Source organism: Hemicordylus capensis, chromosome 7, assembly GCF_027244095.1.
Source record: "Hemicordylus capensis ecotype Gifberg chromosome 7, rHemCap1.1.pri, whole genome shotgun sequence".
Taxonomy (NCBI): Eukaryota; Metazoa; Chordata; class Lepidosauria; order Squamata; family Cordylidae; genus Hemicordylus; species Hemicordylus capensis.
The window spans coordinates 30,655,740-30,677,185 of record NC_069663.1 but is presented as its reverse complement, the minus strand read 5'-3'; the positions used below and the strand labels follow the sequence as shown (position 1 = coordinate 30,677,185).

At 55.2% G+C, this 21,446-nt stretch overlaps 1 protein-coding gene across 5 annotated transcripts in view; it reads left to right on the top strand.

The window, feature by feature from the left end:
* GRIK3 (glutamate ionotropic receptor kainate type subunit 3) overlaps window positions 1-21,446 on the top strand; it is a 179,193-nt gene that overhangs the window by 117,282 nt on the left and 40,465 nt on the right. For all 5 annotated transcript variants that reach the window (XM_053268204.1, XM_053268202.1, XM_053268200.1 and 2 more), the window contains exons 4-8: window positions 826-1,007; window positions 5,654-5,707; window positions 10,664-10,837; window positions 11,603-11,746; window positions 20,253-20,360. In XM_053268204.1, coding sequence (XP_053124179.1) covers window positions 826-1,007; window positions 5,654-5,707; window positions 10,664-10,837; window positions 11,603-11,746; window positions 20,253-20,360 — 662 coding nt within the window. The remainder of the gene's footprint in view (window positions 1-825; window positions 1,008-5,653; window positions 5,708-10,663; window positions 10,838-11,602; window positions 11,747-20,252; window positions 20,361-21,446) is intronic.

Below are 21,446 nucleotides of genomic sequence, written 5' to 3'. Positions count from 1 at the left end.
TCAGAGTAAAAGGGTGTGTCTCTGTCTTGCTGTGTTTTATGCAGAGCGTTTCTGTCTCCTGCAATATCATAATTGCAGGCAGCTGGCTGTGCTTTGCCAGAGTGGAATTAATGACCCCAAGGAGTCAATTTGTCAGGCTCTTCAGATCTGCTTGACCTTGGGAAGGTGGCGTGGGGTACGGGCGTGGGGGGGGGCTGTGTGCCCTGGGCTGGTGGTCTCCGTGGGATTTTGAGCCCCCAAGGCAGTTGCAGGGCGTGGCCTCAGACACAAAGGAACTGGTTTGCCCAGCCTGCCTGCCAGCCACGTGGGTGGCCCTCTGGCACGGGTGCCCCACAGCAGGGGCTGCTACCCCAGTGGGCAGCCTGCAGACTTGCTTGCCACACGGGTGGGTCCCCTGCCCCACACGGGCTCTTCGGGGGCCAGGCCCGGAGACGGCTGCTGCTCCTTCGTGGCGTTGGCTCCTCAGGCCTCTTCAGCTCCTGCCGGAGAGCTCCTTGGGGGAAGGGGGCTGGCAGGCCAGGGTGTCCCACGGCCATCAGGGCCCCCCCCCCCCCGCCCTCCTTGCCTCTGGGTGAGGTGGGCCGAAGAGCAGAGAGACCCCCTTCAGAGGGGGGACCAGCTAGAAGCAGGGAGCCGATGCAGCAGTTTCTCTCTCTTCCGGGGCTTCTCTGAGCCTCATCCTGGCTACAGAGCACCCGGCCAGCTTGTCTGGGGAGGCAGTTGATGGGGGGGGGCTGTGGGGATGGTGGAGCAAAGCAGCAGAGGCTGAGCTCCGTGTCCCACTGTGCCTGGTCTTGTGTGGTGGTTGTCCTTGCTCCCCCCAAGGCCTGATCCGGCTGCAGGAGCTGATCATGGCCCCGTCCAGGTACAACATCCGACTGAAGATCCGCCAGCTGCCCCTCGACACGGACGACACCCGGCCGCTGCTCAAGGAGATGAAGCGAGGCCGGGAGTTCCGGATCATCTTTGACTGCACTCACACGATGGCCGTGCAGATCCTCAAGCAGGTGAGTCCCGTGTGGGTGGGGGGGATGTGGGGGCGAATGGCTGCTTCCAAACAAAAAAGTCCTTGCTGGGACGCAGCACCCTCTGACCCGGCAGCCCTTCTCCTTCAGCCCCGAAGGGTGAGGGCTGGGCATAGTTCCACGATGGGGAAGGGCAGGCTCTCTGCAGGTGGCCAAAGGCCTTCTCCCTTGTAGCCGCACTTTCTGTGCTCTGAGGCTGGAGATCGGAGGCCTTTGGGAGGAGGGGCCGGGGGCTGGATGTCCTGCTGGTCAGTTGAGTGAGCCCACGGTTGCCTCTTTCCCAAACTGAAAAGCCCCATCAGGCCCCTGATCACCTGGGTGGCCCCTTCTAGGGATGTGCACGGAGCCGGGGCAGGGAGGCTCCAAGAGAGCCCGGCAGAGCTCTGCCTGCAGGCCTCTGGGTCTGGGCTCTCTCCCCAGTGCTGGCCAACGACAGGGGCTGCATGCAAAGAGAGGGGTGAGGAAGGGCGGCTCCCGTTGGCACCGCCTGCCTGGCCCTTCAGTGGCCTCCCGTCTCCAGCAAGGAGTGGAAGCTGCCAGCCTGGGAGGGACGGTGCTGCAGAGTGAGGAGCAGAGCCCAGCTCTCCGGCCGCCTCGGAGCTTCGCGCTCTGGCTGCGCGGGGTGTTCTTCTCCCCGCTGGCCTGGCCGTCCATTGGCTCCGTTCTGCACCGAGGAGGGGCGGGAGGCTGGGGCTCCTTCTAGCACAGGGCAGGAGTCCAGCCGGCCTCAAGCTCAGCACCAGCCATCGGTTGGCCCTGGGGCATCTGAGGGGCCCCGCTCCAGTGCTGGCACTGATCTCTCCCCTTCTAGGCCCTGCTAGCTCTCGTCTTTTGGAGATCCTGTGCCCAGAGGCGGCAGGATTGGGCCTCCACTGGCACGGGCTTCCCTTGCCCCCACAGGTTGACTAGAGAGCTTCTGAACATAGGCAGAGTGCTGCTGAACAAACAGCCTTGCCCCCAAAGTAGCATTTATTCGCCATTGTGGATTCTTTTCCAGGAGGAAGATGAGATGCTGTACTCACAGTTTGCCATGGCTCTCGGCTGCTTCTGTGCTTTTGAAAATGTCTCCGATCATGAGCCATGTTGCAAGCAGGTTTTTGTAAAGGAGGAGGGAGGAATGACTCCTCAGTTAGAGGGCAAAGCTTTGGGGCAGGATTGCACACCCTGGTGCTTCTTGGGGTGCACAGTGTTGTGTTGACACTTTCCCCAGTGTTTTACACACGCGCACACACACACACACACACACACACACTCTTTGCAAAGGAAATACACAGCCCTTCTACCTGTGGCAAGACTTAGGCTGAGCTTGTGTCGGGATTTTCCCTCTCCTGGATTTGACTCGGGAGAACGTCCCGTGTGCTGAACGAGAGACCAGGGGGTCTTGGGGCCTTTGTTCCTGCCCAGCTGCAGTGCCCTGCCCCAGCTGGCCCTTGTGTGGAAATGTTATGCCAGCCGACTGGGGAGGCTTTCTGGACCAGGCACTGTTGAATGGACTGTGTGTGTGTTTTGCTTTAAAAGTATTTAATTTGATGAGTTTTTGCTGGATGAAGGGTTGTGTTTTGCTCTGAAAAGTTCTTTTTTTAGAAAAGGAAAGAGCTCAATGGACACGTGCAGTTGAGGCAGTCGGGCCACGCACGGACGGGTGGTGAAGCCGCCAGCTCACTGTGCGTGCCGACTGGCAGTCAGCGGACACTTTGGCCCATGCCAGGCTCCTGTGCGGCCCCCTCGCGCGGCACCCCGGACTGTTGCGTTGCCTTCTGCTTGGCTCCGGGATCCGGCCTCTGGGGGAACCCACCTGTTCTCCCGCGTTGGGTTAGGGTTAGGGTGTGCGTTGACAGCGGGGAGGGGAGGGGAGCCAGGCCCCGCTCCCGCCCCGCTGGGCCCCTGGCTTGGCTGCTCCTCCCCCTCCGGGCTCCCCAGCCCTGTGCCCGGCTGCTCAGGAGGAGAGCGGGGATGTGGGCTGAGCTTGGTGGGTGGCTGGAGAAGGCGGCGGCAGCAGCAGCAGCTGTGGGGGAGCCTGTTGCCGAGCGGTTTCTCTGCCTCCCCTCCAAACTGTGAAGGGGCTCAGCCCTAGTGAGACGTGTCAGGCGGGGACCGGAGAGGGGTGAGCCTCTTGCTCTGCCTGCACCGCATCCCTGCCTCGGTTTCCCTTTCGACCAACTGCTCCCGCTGCCCTGACTGAAACTGCAGCATGGAGGGAACAAGCCGGGCATCTCATACTCCTGCAGAAACAAGACTAAATGCTTTTACATTGGCTGGAAATGGGTCTGACTCAGGATTCTCACTGGCTGGGCACATCTGGGCACATTCTCTGCTGGGCACATCTGCAGTGGTGGCGGGGGGGGCGGGGCAGAGGGGAGCGGGGCCTGCTGCTGTCTGCCTTGTCGCCAGTCCCCGACCTCTCTGGCCAGTTCTTGTCCTGCTCTTGGTTCCAGCCCACCACTTCAACTCCATCACTCTCTCTCTCGGACACCTGACATCTTTGGGTGGGTGCCGGCATCAGCATTCTTTCTCCAGGCGGTTTGGGTAGCCTTTTTTGCCTCCTGCCAGGCACTTTCCATTTGTGCTAATTGATCTGATGTCATTGACAAATATTGGAGACGGGCTCTTGCTCTCATCCCCCCCCCGCCCCCCGGGCCCCAACCATACAGTTACCTCTGCAGTTTGGTTTGACCCTAGGAATATTCCAAGTACTGAAAATAAGCTTGACTCCAACGAGTCAGTTGTTTGTTTCCTAATTAGCTGCATTTGTGGGTACCCATTAAAGGCCCACACAAAGCAAAGGGAATCAAAGCAAATTCAAATGTGACAAATGAAAAGCCAGCCCTACCCCACAGCAACTGCATTGCACTTGCTGAAAGGCTGGGAATGTTGGTCTCTCTCTGTTTTTGGTCCTTTGCATTTATCTTGGATCAGGGAAAAGAAAAGGTGTCTAAATGAGAAATGCACCAGCTGGGCTGCCCGAGAGAGATGCCTTGAAATAGCCCGGCTGTTTCCAGAGCAGCTGATTCATGACTTGCAGGCTCTTCCCAGCCAGACATTCTGGTTGGGCAAGAACGCAGACCCCTGTCTTGCTTGGACGCCGTCTCCTGGTCTTGCTGCTCGCGGTGGGCAGTGGGGGGGGGGTAGGGAGGAGGCAGCAAGCATCCCGAGGGCAGGGGCTTCAGCTGTGGGATGCTGGACTAACCGGGAGAAATCTCACACGCACACCCCCGTGGTAGGGATCCTTCTTAGTTGGTGACAAGAGCATCTCCTCATAATGAGTCTGGGGGGGGGCAAAGGAGGCACAGCTGTTTCTGCTTCCTGGAGCTTGGTTTTCTTCCCTCTCTCCCCCCATGTGTGCTGCCTGCAGGCTGGCCATTTGTCAGGTAGAGCTGTGTGATTAGCTGCCAAATGGCCAGCGTGCAGGCAGTGTGCGGGGTGGAGGGGAGAGGCGCAGATGGAGCTCTGGAAAGCAGAGACAGATCCCCACCCCCCCACCCCGGCTTGTTACGACCAGCCACTCCTGGCTGATGATGTGGTGAGGCACGTCCCATGTTAGAGGAGTGACGTGAAAGCAGGGCAGGGCGGGGGGCTGCTGATGTGGGGCGTGTCAAGGCAGGCGGGCTTCTTGGCCACCAGTTAGGCTGCCCCTGGGTGGCCTCTGCCCCCACCCCACAAAACACCCATAACAATTCCCCATCATTCTGCAATCTGTTTTTGTCATATGGAAGCTGGACAGGTGTCCATATTGCTGCTATGGTGCATCATTTTTTCTGCCAGTTACGGGGAAAGGAAGGAAGCTATCCCGGGTGTAAAAGACTCCCAACCTCCTGGCCACTGGAAATCTGGCTCTTCCACTCCCCACCTTGTCTCTGAGATATTTGTATTGTTCTCAGACTTTCGAGTCTAATCTTCACAGCCATAAGGGCGAGAAACCTGAAATACTTTTTTCAAAAAAAAAATAAGTTGAAATTCTTAGGAAACTGGATTCTGCATCCAGTACCACACTCTGTGTGGTTTGTTATTGTTGTCGTCATTGTTGTTTTTTACATGGGCATGACAGAATATTATTATTATTTATTTGATTTCTAGACCGCCCTTCCAAAAATGGCTCAGGGCGGTTTACAAAGAGAGATAACAAACAAATAAGATGGCTCCCTGTCCCCAAAGGGCTCACAGTCTAAAAAGAAACATCAGACAGACACCAGCAGCAGTCACTGGAGGGATGCTGTGCTGGGGGTGGATGGGGGGCCAGTTACTCTCCCCCTGCTCAATAAAGGGAATCGCCACGGTAAAAGGTGCCTCTTTGCCCACTTAGCAGGGGATCTCCACCTGCAAAGCCTTTGCTGCGTCTAGGGACTGACTGGAAGGCGATATGGAGGACTCTGAGCCACCCAAAGGAGGAGGCGGGGAATCCATCAGGCCCTGGGAGATTCTGAAGCCGAGCAGAAAATGTCTCCGGCGTCTGCCTTGGGAGGCCCAACGTCCTGCCCTTGTGGGGCCCAGCAGGGCAGTCTCATTGGCTGCCCGGGGCACTGCGGGGCGGCAGATCCGGGGCTGGGTCTCTGAGCCGTGGCGTGCCTGCTGGCTGAGCAACTCTGGCCCCTCTCTTTGGCTGACACGTCCTCCCCTTTTCTCTCTTTCAGGCCATGGCGATGGGGATGATGACGGAGTACTACCACTTCATCTTCACCACCCTGGTAAGGCATCTGCCGGCCTTGGGGACCCTTCGGTTCTCGCACCTCCCCAACGGGGCTTGCTCCCTGTCAGGCTCTGGCTGGCCCCCCAGGGTGAGGGGCAGGAAGGCCAAGCATGCCCAAAACAGTGCACCACAGTCAGTGGAGGGGGGGGGAGGAGGAAGAGGAAGAGGACGAAGAAAGTAATACCTGCGAGGGAGGTTTTGATGCAAACCACCCTGAGCCTGTTTTGGAAGGGCGGTATATACATCAAATGAATGAATGATGGATTGATTGCTGGGGGAAGTTAGGATTTCGCATTAATGGGGAAGCTGTTAAATTGCATGAGAGTCAGAAAAAAGCAGCAAAAGTGGGACAAATGTTTTCCAAACTAACTCTGTTGCAAAGACCCAGCCATGTTTCTTGATGTTGCAATCAGAGGCTGATTCCTGCCTTTGTGTCAATGTGATCTGGACTTTCTTTAGAAGGTTTTAAACAAGAGAAGCAGCCCCCCCCCCGCTCCCCGGTGCTCAGTGGGTGTGCCATGAGAGCGAATAGACCCATGGTGCGCGCAGCTGCAGCGACGACTGCTCGGGACTCCTGGTTTGGCATCCTCTCATTCTGGCGTCTGGCCAAGAGGGAGAGCTCGTGACCAGGCCTGCAGATTTTGGAGTACTCATGAAGGGAGAAGAGGTCTGATCCCCAGTCTCCAAAAGCCACTAAATGGAATTTCAGTTTTTGATGTCAAAACAAAAGTCAAATCCCTAAAAAGATGAGCTGCTGATGAGACTGCCAGACACATCCCCATGGTCTGGCCCTCACTCCTGATAGCCTTGGTTGTGTTTGACGTGACCATAAGCCTGCCAGGCAGACCTCAGCTGCTATCTCCACAGATGAGGACCAGGAGAGCCACTTGCCAGGGATCCCCGGTCAGCCCAAAGCAGAGGAGGCAGGAAACCCAAACCTCTGTCCACCAGACCCCTTTCCCCAAAGCTAGTGAAGCTCACAGGCAAACTCACACTTGTCCATCTCGTTTTCTTCATCCACCCATCCACCCATCCATGTTTCTCTTTCCACTGTCTGTTCAGACTGGCCTCCCTCCAAAATGAAGAGGCCTTTTCATGGCTGCTGCTCCTGTTATCTGGCGGTAGCAGCTTTATGCAGCTCGCTGATAACCTCCCCTGCATCAGGCCTGGCAGAGACCCTGGGACCCTTTTGCAGGAGTAGGTAGAAGCCTGGAGGTGAAGGGGCAAAGGGGGTGGGGGAGCAAAAAGGATTATAATAAATTAATAGATAAGCCATTACAATTAGTGCCACTTTCCTGAATTACCATCAGTGTTGTAACAAAGATATTTTACCCTGCCGTCCCTCCTGGCATGTTTTTCCAGAGCTGCCCTGCAAGGCCTGGGGGGTGCTTGCCTGCTGTGCTGATCTGAAAGCCCCCCCCCAGGGGTGGGGCTCCCCACCCTACAAATCAGCATATGCAAAAATGGAGCAACTTGTTTCTTTTCAAGCACCATTAAAGTAGGTTCTGCAGCCCAGCTGGATTTGTAGAGCCTGGCAGGAGATCTCATCCTGACCGACTCTACACAGCTTTGAAGCTGGAAGCTACTAGATGTCCCCAAAGTCATTGGATTTGCTGTGCGGAAAACAGGGGAGGAGCGCAGGTCTGGTGGTAGCAAGCAGGACTGGTCCCCTGAGCTAAGCAGGGTCCGCCCTGGTTGCATATGAATGGGAGGCTAGAAGTGTGAGCACTGGAAGAGATTCCCCCCTCCGGGGATGGAGCCGCTCTGGGAAGAGCAGAAGGTTCCAAGCTCCCTCCCTGGTGGCATCTCCAGAAAGGGCTGAGAGAGATTCCTGCCTGCAACCTTGGAGAAGCTGCTGCCAGTCTGGGAAGACAATACTGAGCTAGATGGACCTATGGTCTGACTCATTATACGGCAGCTTCCTATGTTCCTATGATTTCACTGGCAGGTCAGCCCTTTTCCACTTATACAGCCTTGCCCATTTTAGATCAGTCCATTTCATCCAAAGATTTCCTGGAAGTGTGAAGCCCCCTGACTCCAACCAAAAAGGGCCGGCCAGTTTCTTGTGCTCAAAGTCAGTGAAGCACCCAAATGCTTGCTGTATGTATTAAAACAACAGCACAAATTTTATTTTGATGATTGATAAAATCTCCTACAGCCTTGTGAAGAAAAGTGGTAGCTGGGACCTGCCGCCAGATGGAGAAGTGGAGGGGGAGGTTTTCCCATAAATTCCCCATTTCTAAAATTCCCACTTTGGAAATTGGAAAAAAAACACACATTTGAAATACAGCGAGGAGGAAATTAATATGGTGGAGGTTGGCGGTGGTGGTTTCCTGTATAGAAAGGTCAAATAACATGCCTAATCAGATCTTGATCTATTTAGGGCAGCAAGACAATGTGTATAATTTTGTGGGGGGTTTAAGGAAAAGTTGAATTGTACACAGGAGAGGGGGAAATCTGCATAGGATTCCCCCCCCCCCTGAAAATTTTCCAGTTCAGATTTTTCTGGGCAGCCCACAGCTCTGGAGCCAGACATGGCTAGTAAGGGGTGAGGGCTTAGGGTTTAGAAGGGTCCTCAGGGAGGGTTTGGAAGAGTCCTCGAGTCCTCCCGCGGCCCATCAGGCCAGACACGTGCACTGAGGACGCTGTGCGCATGGGCGTTCCGACTTGGGCCCCAATCCTACTTGGACTGGCATTGCATGAATGGACTTGCAGCAGCTGCCACAACACCAGATCAGATCAGATTTGTTTTATATTTTTAGCTTAAAATTCTAATGGTGTCTTTTTTACGGCCTTGTTTTTAAATGTTGCTGTAAACAGCCTTGGGATTGTTTTAATGAAAGGCGGCATATAAATGTAACAATAAATAAATAAATAAAACCACCAGGGCCCCGACTGCCCCCCCCCCGGCTTGCAATTCGTGCTGCTCAGGCTTGCCTTGTCCATGGCAGGGAACAGTTCCCATTTTGAAGTCCCAGGAAATTGAGACTTTAAGTTGAGAAAGGGATAGACATTTCAAGGATGTGCGCTCCAGGAAACCGTTCCATGCAGCTCCACAGCATGGGGGAGCCCTCCTCTTGGGAGCAGCAGAGGACAGGAGTGCCGCTCAGGGCTCAGCTGGGTGGGGCGACCTTCCGCCCCCTCCCGAAGGATGGCTGCCTTGCAGGAGAGGCGTGCCTGCCTGGAGGGCTCTGCCTCAGCCTGCCTGGCCTGAGAGGTGGGCTCCAAAGCGGGCTTCTCTGCTGGGGGCTCTGCTGGGGGCCTCCTCTGCCCTTCCTCTTGGCTTGACTCTCCCTCCTGTCCGCGGAGCAGAGCAGCGCCCGTCCACTGCTGAGCTGCCTCCAGCGTAAGGCCCCTTCCGGCCAGTTTGGGGGAGGCTTGAACGTCAGCCCTCCCGATGGCCACAGTGACTATTCCAGTGTGGCTCTGCCGAGGCAAGGGATGCACTGAGGCAGCGCGCTGGCGTCGGACTTGCCCGTGTCCCCTCCGCGCACTTGTGCTGACTGCCAAGTGGCAAGCCTGGGCTCCCTGCCAGCGCTCGGCCTGGATTCCTCCCATGGCTCCCTGCCTTGATTCATGGCAGAAAGGGCACGCGCCTTCATTTGCAGGCGATGGAGGTGGGTCAGCAAGCCAAGGCACGCATCTTCACTCCTCCTCGCGGAGAGGGAAGGCCAGATTCCAGGGCTCCCAGCAATCCTTTAGCAGCAGCAGCAGCAGCCACTTGAGGGCCTCGGGGCAGCCTCTCTCTCCTCGCCGCCTGTGCCAGATGGCCTCCACCAGGGACTCTGTGGATCCGTTTTCTCAGAGGCCTTTCAAATATTGATGGAGCCGGATCTGACTCTGCTTCTGTGGGGCTGATTTTCTGCTGCTCTCATGTTGCCAATGAAAAGTTGGCTCTTATTGTTTGTGGTGTTACGATTTGTTAGGCTGCATATGAATTCCCAAGCAGAATCCACAAAGTTCATCAACCAGTCCAGGCTTGGGGTGGAGTCAGGAAAAGAGAGGAGAGAGGCTGTCCTCCTCCTCCTCCTCCTCCTCCTCCAGAGTGTCCCAGTGGTGGCGGGACTCTCACTGGCCAAGTGAGGTGCCACCTTCTGGCTTTGGACCAGGGAGAGACGTGGGTCGCAGTCCAGCTGCTTTCAGTTGAGGTTCCTGCTCAGCATCACGACCCATTTGCCTCTTTTGAGGTGGGGAGACCAGTGCTGCCCAGGACTTCGCATGCTCACCCACGCAGGGCAGCGATGCCCTACATGCTGTGAGGGTGAGCTGTCCTCTGGGGCCCCATTGCACCGGAGGGCAGCCTGGGCTGGTGTGGGTGGCACGCATCCTTGGAGCTGACTGCCATCTTCCCAGTCGCTTGGAGATGGTCTCATGAGTAGAACAGAGATGGATCCACTGGGATCCTCGGCATTGCCAGTGCTGCTTTCAGTGCCTTCTGAGTTTGGCAACATTTCCATCCGTTCCCTCCTCACTCCTCAGTTTTTGGACGGTGATGGTTGCTGCTGTTGTTTTGGAAAGGCAAAGGGTTGACCCCACTGGCAGATGCCAGACTGATCATTTCTTGTGCTTGGAGGTAGCAACAGCAATAAGATTTAATGTTACATGTTCCAAATTACGACTTCTTTGTTTTTATTTTCGAAACGATTGCTCATGGTTTGGAATTAATGCATAATTAATTTGCTGTCAACGAGAATGGACGCCTGACAGGGAAAGGGCCTCCAAGCTGACTTTCTCCACATTCTGCTCTGCAGCTGTCCATCTTCCAGGGGACTTGCTGAGATGAATCCTCTGTTGGGAAGTCATTTTCCAGTGAGCCCCTTGGGGGGCTTTTGTGCAGCTCTGGCCTTGGCACGAGACCCCACCTCTTCAGCCTGCTCCCCCCCACTCCTCCACAGCAGCAGACTCCCTGGAGAGCAGACAAAGCACTGAAACCACCTTTCTCTCTTTTCAAAAGGATCTTTATGCATTAGATCTAGAGCAATATCGCTACTCTGGAGTGAACCTGACCGGCTTCCGCATCCTGAACGTGGAGAACCCGCATGTCTCAGCCATCATTGACAAATGGTCCATGGAGAGGCTGCAGTTGGCCCCCAAGCCTGAGCCAGGGCTGGTTGCGGGGGTGATGATGGTACGCTGGTCACACGGCACCACTCCCAGTATCTTCGGGGGGCAGTGCTGGGCTGGGCTGGGCTTGTCAGGTTGGGGGGGGGCAGGGCGTGGTGCCCGGTGCTTCGCGGCAGAGGCAGCACCTCACATACTCCACTCCAGGGCTTCCGGCGTGACCACCTGTGCATGTGGGTGCATGGAGAAACCCTGGCAGCCAAATTGAGGGAAGAGCAGTGTGGGGAAGGGGAGGCTTGGAGCCCAGAAGCTGCAGAGGGAGGGAGTGCTTGACGCTTGCCATGAGCATAGCTTCCCACCCCCCACCCCTCCATGGGTTCCCAGATACATGACACAGAAAGCTTCCTTCTAGTGGGTCAGACTCTTGGTCCAGCCAGCTCAGTCTTGTCTACACTGGCTGGCAGCCTCTCTCCAAGGTTCCAGGCTCCGGGCTCTTTCCCAGCCCTCCCTGGAGATGCTGCTGCTGCCGCCAGAGATGGAGCCGGGGACCTTTTGCCTGCCGAGCAGATGTGCTGCCTCTGAGCTCCGGCCCCATCCCGAAATGTTTGTGTCAATGGCCCCAGAGACCGTTGCAATGCTGCGATGGAAGCCGTGATGTGTCAGCAAAGACGCAGGAGTCTTGTGGAGGCAGGAAGGAGAGTGGGCACCCTAGATCTGGACGGGGTCTCCAAGGGAGATGCATCCCCTACCCGCCCCCCTGCATGGGGACTCTGCTGGCTCCTCTGCCCCGGGAGCTGTTCTCAAGCCAAGTCCTCTTCCCCCTTCATTTTAGACAGATGCTGCCCTGTTGTATGACGCCGTCCACATCGTCTCTGTGTGCTACCAGCGAGCTCCGCAGATGACTGTCAACTCCCTCCAGTGTCATCGGCATAAAGCCTGGCGGTTTGGGGGGCGCTTCATGAATTTCATCAAAGAGGTGAGGAGAGCTGCTCGGGGGGGGGGGGCAGACAGAGCCCCGGAGGGGAGAGGAGGGCTCAGGAGCCGCATGGCCAAGGCCTTCCCTCCCTTGGCCCGGGCCACTCATCGAGGAGCAAAAGGCCAAGCGGCTTCCTGGCGGAGGCTGCTTTTGTTCTGCGGTCTCGTTTGCAGTCCAAAGGAGGGGCTGGGAGAGGCCTTCCCTTCTCTCCGTGAGCCTCCCTGGGGTGGGCTAAGTTGCCCTCCAAAGGCGCCTGGCTTGTGGTTTGGCATCCTGGACTTTTATTTGAATAACCCGGGTTCTGTAATTAATTGGTTGAAGAGGCAGATGGTTGGTCAACAGAACCCTCTTTAATCTGCTGCCAACCCCAAGGGTTTCTGCAGTCGCTTCCACGCTGCCATGACTGGTTCCTCCGGAGGCTGATGATGGGCCTCTGGATTGGGGCCTGGGCTTCTTTCTCCCCCCCCACACACACACCCGCCCTGGCCAGCTGGTATTTTCTTGCCTGTGGCTCTGCCCCTCCAAGCCTTCCGGTGGTCCACTGATGACTCTGCTGAAGCCCCCCTTGCTGGCTCCTGGCCGAGGGCTGCTGCCATGTGGACACACCAGCTGCTGCTGGAGCACGAGGGCAGCCCTTGGCCCACCAAGCCCGGGCCGAGCTGCTCTCCCTGCAGGCTCTCGGGCCGAGGAGGTGGCCTGAAGCCCTTCCAGCTGGAGATGCCGCCCAGGCTGCACCCGGGACCCTTTGCATGCCGCCTCTGCTGCGCCCAGCCGCTGCGCCCGGGGCCTCCCTCCTCGCCCTCCCTCTGCTCCTTCCCTGGGGTGCAGCAAGTCCTCCTTGCTGGAGTCCTCTCCCTGCCGCGTGGAGGAGCATTTGCTTGGCACGGCTGTCAGCCACTTGAATGGCCAAAGCTCTCTCTCTGCTGAGGGAACTGGCAGCAGGCACGCCTCTGTGTTTGCGGGCGGATGGCTCTGTCTTGGCAGAGCCACTGGCTGAGTGAGCTGAATGTCAAGGGAGTGAAGTGGGGACTTCATTTCTCGCTGTGTTTGGGGTAATTACCATCTCCCTGCCTGCAGACCAAACAGCTTTTCTGCCTGGATCTGGCAGGGAGGGAGAGCAGGGAGTGAAGCTGGAACCGAAGAGGCAGGGAAGCCAACGCAGTCTGCTGTCGCAGGAGGCTGGGCGTGAAGCCTCCTCCTGTGGGCTGGAAGCGAGCCCTTTGGACGGGGTGCTGGTGCACCCACCACCTTGGTTGTGTTCTCGGCGTTGTTGGGTTTTTGCTTTCTTTTTTGCATTTCTCTACCGCCCCATCTGCAACTCTCTGGGCAGGCTACAGACTGAACATGAACAACAACTAAAACATTAGCTCATTTATAACAATTTAAAATAACGATCATTCAAAATTTAGAACATTGTGAACGAAAAGCCTGATAAAATAGGTGTGTTTTCAGATGTTGCTTAACAACAGTCAGAGACGGGGAGGCTCAGAGTTGGTTTGGGAGCACATTCCAGAGCCCGGAGGCAGCCCTAGAGAAGGCCCAGTTTCGGGTCACCTCCCAACGGGCTGGTGATAACTGCAGCTGGACTTCCCCTGGTGACCTTTAGGCGTGGTGGGATTCATGCCCAAGAAGGTTCTCTCTTCAATGCCTTGTGCCCAAGTTTGCCAGGGCTTTATAGTCATGGCCAACGCTTTGCATTTTGCCCAGAAACGAACTGGCAGCCACCAGAGACCAATCTGGCTGCCGCCTTCTGCACCAACGGCAGTTTCAAGACTGTGTCCAAAGGCAGCCCAAGCCTAGATGTTCACCAGCATATGCAACACTGTTTTAAGGTCGCTCATCACCAGAAATGGTGTATCAGCCGAAGCTGATCTGCACCTCCTCCTCCTCCTCCTGGCTGGGCAAGGGTCCTGGCAGCCGCAAGCCCTGTCCTCAGCTGCAGCCCCCCTTTGGTTGTCGAGGGCAGGGCCAGGCCCCGGTGTCTAGGCCAGGGGGTGGGAGGCGGGGACCAAAAGGCCCTCCCCTAGGTGGGGCACCCAAGGAAATGTGGGGGCAGCACAAGCTCCAGTGCCTCACGGGGGGGCTCCCCCGGCTTGTTGGCGTGGAACGGCACCTCCCCCTCACGCCGCTCTGAGGGACTGGCGAGGTCAGCTGGGGAGAGCGAGGTGGCCATTGCGGCCTTTCTCCACTGCAGGGAGGCGACCTTCTCGTGATGCTCCTCCCAGGCCCTCTGGAGAAGAGCCAAGGGAGGCCGGCTGGCCCAGCGGATCTCTGGCTGGGAGCCCACTTCACCTGCCACCCTCTTGCAAGGTGCTTAAGGCTGAGTGATCTCTGGTGGCTAGAAAGGAGAGCTGTGGAGGCAATTACCATGAGAACAAGAGGCCTGCCAGGGAACGCTATTCAAGTTGTGAAGGAGAAGGTCAAGGGGTGACCTCCCCATTGTGTGCAGGGAAATGACAGGCGCTCCAGCCTGGAGGTGTTCCTTTGAATCTCCCTGACAAAGGCAGTGGAGCAACAAAAGGAGGAGATAATCTGCTCAAGCGTTTGGCCTACGCGATGATGTGGGAGACACGCACCACGTCCTTCCACTGCCGCCACCGGCTAAGCCACGGAAGGGCTGACTGGGGTGCCCAAGACTGGCGCTTGGGGGCGGAGGCTGCTGTGCCGGAGCGGCCCTTGGTTGGCCCTGCAAGAGGCTTCACCGGTCCAGCAGGTTGGCAAGCCTGGAACAACTTCCTTGTCTGGCCACAGCTGGTTTTGTGGGGCGAGCATCCCAGGCAAGAGCGTCAGAGCACCCACCCCCTGCTCTCCGGGGGAAATGTCGGTCTGCCTCTAGCCCTGAATCTCATTCCTGGCCATTTCAGCCGTTGGCCCCACAGCCTGGGCTGTGGCCTGAGCAGCCGCCTCCCTCGCTCTGCCCTGGAAAAGACAGGCCTCCAGCAAGCGAGGAGGGGGCCCTGCTGTCGAGATGCCTCCGAGTGAGTCTGTGTCTTCCGGGACGTCCTCTTCCCGCTGGGCTCGCTGTTATGCCCAGGCTGGTGGCTGCCCTGCCTTTCCAACCAGCGGCACATTAGCGGATCTGCTGCTGGAGCCAGGAACCCTCAAAAGGCCACCCTTGTCCTCTGGGAGGCCCCAAACAGAAGGCGGATCTGTGTGACAGAAGAAGACAGAATCTGCCGCAGGAGCAGGCTGGGCGTCTTCCAAGCCTTCTGCTGGGAGCAGGCAAGAGCCTGGAGTTCTGAAGTCAGTTTTCCTCCCTCCCACTTTGTAAAAGGTCTTCAGGCCAGGCTCTTTTGCAGCTTGCTCTGCAGTGGCAGCAGAATAAGGTGGCAGAACAGGCTGCACTGCTTTAGAGGTGAAGGGGCGGGCGGGCGGGGGGGGGTGCTCACAGCTTGGAATGATCTCAGCAGCTATTACAGCCAGGGTGCTTTCCAGATTAGACCCTGCAAAGGGGACAAATCCATGTGTGCATTGCTAACTGGTTGAAGGACAGGAAGGTATAAATGGAGAGTTTTCACAATGGAGGGAATTAAGAAGTGGGGTCCCCCAGGGATCTGTACTGGGACCGGTGCTTTTTAATTTATTCATCAGTGATCTAGAAGTAGGGGTAAGCAACGAGGTGGCCAAATTTGCAGATGATACCAAACTCTTTCTGGTAGTGAAATACAAAACTGATTGTGAGGAGCTCCAAAAGGATCTCTCCAAACTAGGGAAGTGGGCAACAAAATGGCAAATGCAGTTCAGTGTTGGCAAGTGTAAAGTGATGCACATTGCGATGAAAAACCCCAACTTCAAGTATACTTTGATGGGATTTGAGCTGTCGGTGACTGACCAGAAGAGGGATCTTGGGGTTATGGTGACTAGCTCGTTGAAAGTGTTGACTCAATGTTCAGCAGCTGTGGAAAAGGCCAATTCCATGCTAAGGATCATTAGGAAGGGGATTGAAAATAAAACTAATATTATAATGTCCTTATACAAAACTATGGTGTGGCCACACCTGGAGTACTGTGTACAATTCTAGTCACCACATCTAAAGAAGGACATTGTAGAATGGAAAGTACTTTTTCACACAACACATCATCAACTTTTGGGATTCTCTGCCACGAGATGTGGTGACAGCCAACAACCTGGATGGCTTTAAGACGGGTCTGGATAACTTCATGGAGGAGAGGTCTATCAAAGGCTACTAGTCAGAGGGCTATAGGCCACCTCCAGCCTCAGAGGCAGGAAGCCTCTGAGTACCAGTTGCAGGGAAGTAACAGCAGGAGAGAGGGCATGGCCCCTTTCAACTCCTGCCTGTAGGCTTCCAGCTGCATCTGTTGAGTCACTGTGTGAAGCTGGACTAGATGGGCCTCCTTCGGCCTGATCCAGCAGGGCTGGTCTTAGGGAGTAACATCATATCTTGGAAGTATGCTTCCGCACTTCCTTCACTGTGAGACTGCAGTCCCTACGCAGACAGCAGGGTGTCGTTCACATTTCCAATGCCTTGTTTCGAATTGAATCGCTGCAATATAGAGCTAGGACGTCGTATATCCGGCATAAGAAAGTTGCTGTTTTTTTCTGGGTTGTTAGTTTCCGCAAGACTCTGCTCCCCCTGCTGTTTACGTTTCAAATGCGATTTGCCTGAATGGAGGCATTTTGTTGCTGTTGAGCAGCTAGGCTGGAAAGCACCCAGAAAGAGAATCGTAGAATGTGAGAGTGGGAGGAGGGGGCCATGGGGGGTTTATATTCCAACGCGCTGCTCAGTGCAGGAAACTACTACTAATACCTATAGTAGTACTACTACCTGCTGCTACTACTTACATACTGCTTTTCAACAAAGAGTTCTCAATGCAGCTACAGCTGCCCTGGCAGATAGCTGTGCTGCCCCTCTTTGAAAACCTCCAGGGAAGGCGAGCTCACCATTCCATGAGGCAGACTGTTCCACTGTCAAACAGCACTTCAAACTTGGCAACTCCTGCTAATGTCTCGCTTGAATTGGCTTGCCCCATGGTTCTTCCAGTCCTTTCCTCTTCTGTGTGGCAGCCCTTCAGAGAGTGGGGGAGGGCTCTCCTTTCTCTCCTTGGCCTTCTCCTCTCGCTCGGAACTCCTTCACTCTTTCCTCACAGGACTTGCTTTCCAGGCCCCTCACCATCCTTCTTGCCCTCCTCTGAACCTGCTCCAGTTTATGCAGGCCCCAGAATAGGACATCTGACCTGTGCAGAAGAGAGTGGCACAGCGACTTTTCATGATCTGGACACTCGGCTTCTCTTGAGGCCACTTAAGATGGCATTTGCTTTCTGGCTCCTGTTCCGTTTGTGGCAACATGCCCACAGGCATGTGGAAGGGGAGGGCATGTGGGGGTGGGTGGGGCACCTCCTGACAGGCCTCCCCCACATCCTAGACTTGTGCATTTGGTTTTTTTATTACCCACCTCCAGGACTTTACTCTGATTTTGGCCCAGTGTTTGTGCCTGTCCAGATGGATTTGAACCTTGATGCTCTTTTCTAAGGTGCTGCTGCCATTCCCAGTTTTGTGTCTTTGATAAACATCCCTTCTCCTCCACCAGCCAAGTCCATTTATCCAAATGTCGAACTATCAGGGCCCAGGACAGAGCCCCCCACCTGCCAGGTTGACTTGGAACCATCAGGGTGCTTTCCAGATTAACCCCTGCAACGTATCTGCTACATGTGCTTCCGCACTTCCTGTGTTGTGACACTGCAGTCCCAACACTGTCAGCAGGGTGCCTTTCACATCTCGGAAGGCTTGTTTCTGATTTTATCGCTGCAATTTAATGCTATAACGTTGTATGTCCGTTGCAAAAGAGTAGCAGTATTTTCCGTTGTAGATTCTGGGGATTGTTTTCAATTAGGTCCTGCCCAGCCGAGGCATTTTACCACGGTTGTAGTGGGTAATCTGGAAAGCACCCAGGAGGTACCTGTTGAGCCTGATTGTTCAAACGGCTTTGAATCGACCTACCAGCAGTATCTTCTAGCCTGCCTCTTACCGCTTTGTCAAGAAAGGTATAATGAGAGACATTGACTGATTGTTGGCATTTTTAATCTTGTTTAATCTTTCTGGTATGTTATTTTGTATGACCTATGGCCGTAATAAGTTGATTGACTGACCGATTCTTGGCTGAAATCAAGATCCACCATGACAGCATCCCCATGCTCTACTAAACTAGTAACTAATTGCTAGTAACTAAACTAGTAAAAAGAGAGAAGATTCAAATAACTCCCCAGTCTCCCATCTTAGCATTGTCTCCCCTCCTTCTGCCCACATTCTCCTGTGTGTGTAGACCACCACGCTTTGAACTATTTTTCTAGCAAGTAAATAAAACTGAGCTGCTCTCTTCTTGCTAGAGCCAGACGATGCCCTTTGAAGCACAGCTCAACCCTATGCAGATTCACAAGTTAATTAGGAGACTTTGCCTTAGGCTGGAACGATCTTATCTGTTCAGGTAGAGCAAAATTCATAGAACTTTTACTAGCCAGTCATTTGCAAAACAGAAGGGCTGGCATCCTGACTAAATTACTCGACAGAAGTCCCATTGACTATAATAGGATAAGGTAGTCATGTCAAACGTATCCTATTCATTTCAGTGGGACTTCTGTATAGTAATTCAGTCAGGATCTCAGCTAAGAATGATAACTTGGACCTGCTGTTCCATTGCTAACACGGCGTTATTATTTAGCACTGATGAAAATATTTATGTTTAGCAGAGGCATCTGGGGACATGATCTGGGGGGAAAATGCAGACATTAGGAAATGCATCCTTCTGCACTGGTCTTTCTTTTCACTGTGCATGAAGTCATGATGGGGAGGATCGTGGGACGGTCCTTCTCAGCTGCTTTCACCTCCTCTTCTTGGAATGTTAGGAAGAGGCTGGCTGGTGGACAAGGGTGTGTGTGCTGGAGCTGGGGTGGGGGGAGATAGAGATTGATTGATTGATTGATTGATTGATTGATTGATTTCTGGCTTGTTATCCCAGGGGACGTGACACACCCGCGGTGAAAGGAACACCAGGGGGCCTTTGAGTGCCTCTAGTGGGAATGTCCAGGAGCCCCAGTGCCTCCGTTGCTGGGATGTGACAGGCCAACACTGAAGTGTGTTAACAGCCTGGCATTTGGCGGCTGGAATCAGGCCGTGCCCAGCCTCCAGGCCACCAGGGCACCAGAGCTGCTTTGGCGGAGACTAGTCACAGTGACGCTCAGCACAGAACTGGAGCTGACATGTGCCCCACCCCAAAGTTGGGGGCCGCCTGCCTGAGAGAGAGATATGGGGGGATCCATTTGAGTGGCTCGGATGGTGCTCAGCGCTGCAATTCAGGTTTATTGGGCTGTTGAGAAGGGAGCCCAAGTGGGAAAGACCAGCCCCTGTCTGTGGACCAAGTGAGGGGCAGGGTGGAAGTGGCTCCATGCAGCTGCTGTTGGAGGTGTGGGGGCATGGAGGGGTTAATGATTATAGCACACACAAGCTGAAATTATTATTATTATTATTATTATTATTATTATTATTATTATTTTCGACTCTTCCTCCAAGGAGCCCAGAGTGGTGTACATGGTTAGGTTTCTCCTCCCAACAATCCTGTGAGGTAGGTTAGGTTGAGAGGAATGTGGCTGGCCCAGAGTCACAAAGTGAGTTTCATGGTTGCATGGGGATTTGAACCCGGGTCTCCCCAGTCCTAGTCCAGCACTCTAACCACTACACCACACTGGCTCAGCACAAAGCCCCCCTCCCCATCTGGCCTGGAAGCCCTGCCCCGATTCCTGGGCCCAAGTGGGCTGGAGTTCTTCACGTGGGGAAGAGCCTTTCTGCACAGCCTCTCCCGGGGCTGTTCTGAGCTGAGCCTCGGAAAGATGTCACGGACAGAGCTCAGTCCCCAGAACCCTTGGCGGATGGAGTTTTTGCTTTCCTTCGGCCCCTGAGTGGGCTGGAGCTGGGAAGAAAGATCCCGCCCCACCTCCCCAGTCAGACTGGCCGGTGACTGGATCTCAAGCAGCAGCCATGGAATCCCCCTCTGAGGCAGACCCAGAAGGCGTGAGTGTAAATCAGAGCTGAGCTCTGGTGGGACAGGCCGAGTGTTGTGCCTCTGTGCACTCTGCTATAATGAGAAAGGGATTCTCTCACCACAGAGAATTTCCAACAGGTTATGGGCCCAGCACACTTCCGCTGCACAAGCGGAAGCATGCTGGGCCCATAACCTGTTGGAAATTCTCTGTGGTGAGAGAATCAAATTTCCGCTGTGTTGTGCCTCTGTGCACTCTGCTATAATGAGAAAGGGATTCTCTACCACAGAGAATTTCCAACACCGAGCACCCCAGGAGCAAGGGTGGAGGGGAGGGCGGATTCATCCTGCTCTTTGGGGACAGCGTGGCAGTTTGTGGGGAGCCTGGTATGCTCCTTGTAGCCAGTGGTGGTAAACGAGCTTGACAGATGGCTCCTCTGTCCCCCTTGTTGGTCACCCTCTCGCCCCACCCCACCCCACCCCACCCCCACCCCTTCCCTTCCCTTCGCTCTTCAGGCTCAATGGGAAGGCCTAACTGGGCGCATCGTCTTCAACAGGACCAGTGGCCTGAGGACCGACTTTGACTTGGACATCATCAGCCTCAAGGAAGAGGGGCTGGAGAAGGTCAGTAGGCTGGGCCGACACCCTGCTCTTCCCAGGGCCTCCCTCCTGGGCTCTCCCCCCTGCTCGGCTGCGTGTCGTCCCCAACCAGCCATCTGGCCCCTGGGCCCGGTGATGGTGCCACAGAGGAGGCGTGGGCCTTGCACCAGGAGAGGCCTCCTGTGTTTCCGTCCCTCTTCAGCCCTGCAGCTCCTTGTTGGGAGCCCCCCTTTAAGGCCCCCAAATGTGACACAAGTGGTCCATTGTACAAAGACACTGCCGAGCGCTTCTGCCGTTCCCAGAGAGTCTTCCCGTGTGTGCATTCGCGCACTCTCTTTCTCCCCCTCCCACTCTCTCTCATGAGTGTGTGTTTAAGCTCTTTGTCAGCTGAGGAGAGGCTTTAAAGTGTCCATGTCAAATCTCTGTGGAGTTGGGACATTAAATTCCTGTCAATAGATAATCTGAATTAATAGTGTGCCCAGACAGGGAGCAAATCCCACTATGTACTTTTGCATTATGTTTAATAGCTTACATTTGCGGAGGTTTAGTGGTGGGCTTCTGAGCCGCCTTGCCTCCTGCAAGTTGGAGGATTATGGCGGTATTAACCACGTGTAATTACAAATCCTGTGTTATCCAACTAGTGTGGCGGCGGCAGCGGCGGCAGCGGGATAGGAGGATTGTATGGGGGGGATTGTTGTTGTTTCTGAACCACCAACCTGCTCCAGTTGGACGCGGGTCCCCTGCAGAATATGCTTTCTCGCTTTGGCCAAGGCATCTTCACGGACTGCCGTGGGGTTCTCGGCCACTGTCTGCTTCCGCTCAGCCCCACTGATAATCTCCCAACACACACATGTTATTGCAGGATAAACCAGAAGACTGAGACAAGTAGGGGGTGGGGGCTTTGGGGCGAGCAACCTGGCAAACTCCTTTGGAAGATGGCTTGAAAAATCATTATAGTTTGACACAAGTCATCCTTTGCAGTGCAAGACGAATCGTGCCTCCCAGTCTCACAACACCTCTGTGAGGTAGGCAGGTGGTGGTAGTCTTCTTTTGCAGTCGGGGGCCAAGGCGGAGAGGGAGAGAGAGAGAGCACACGTGTGCCCTGGGATG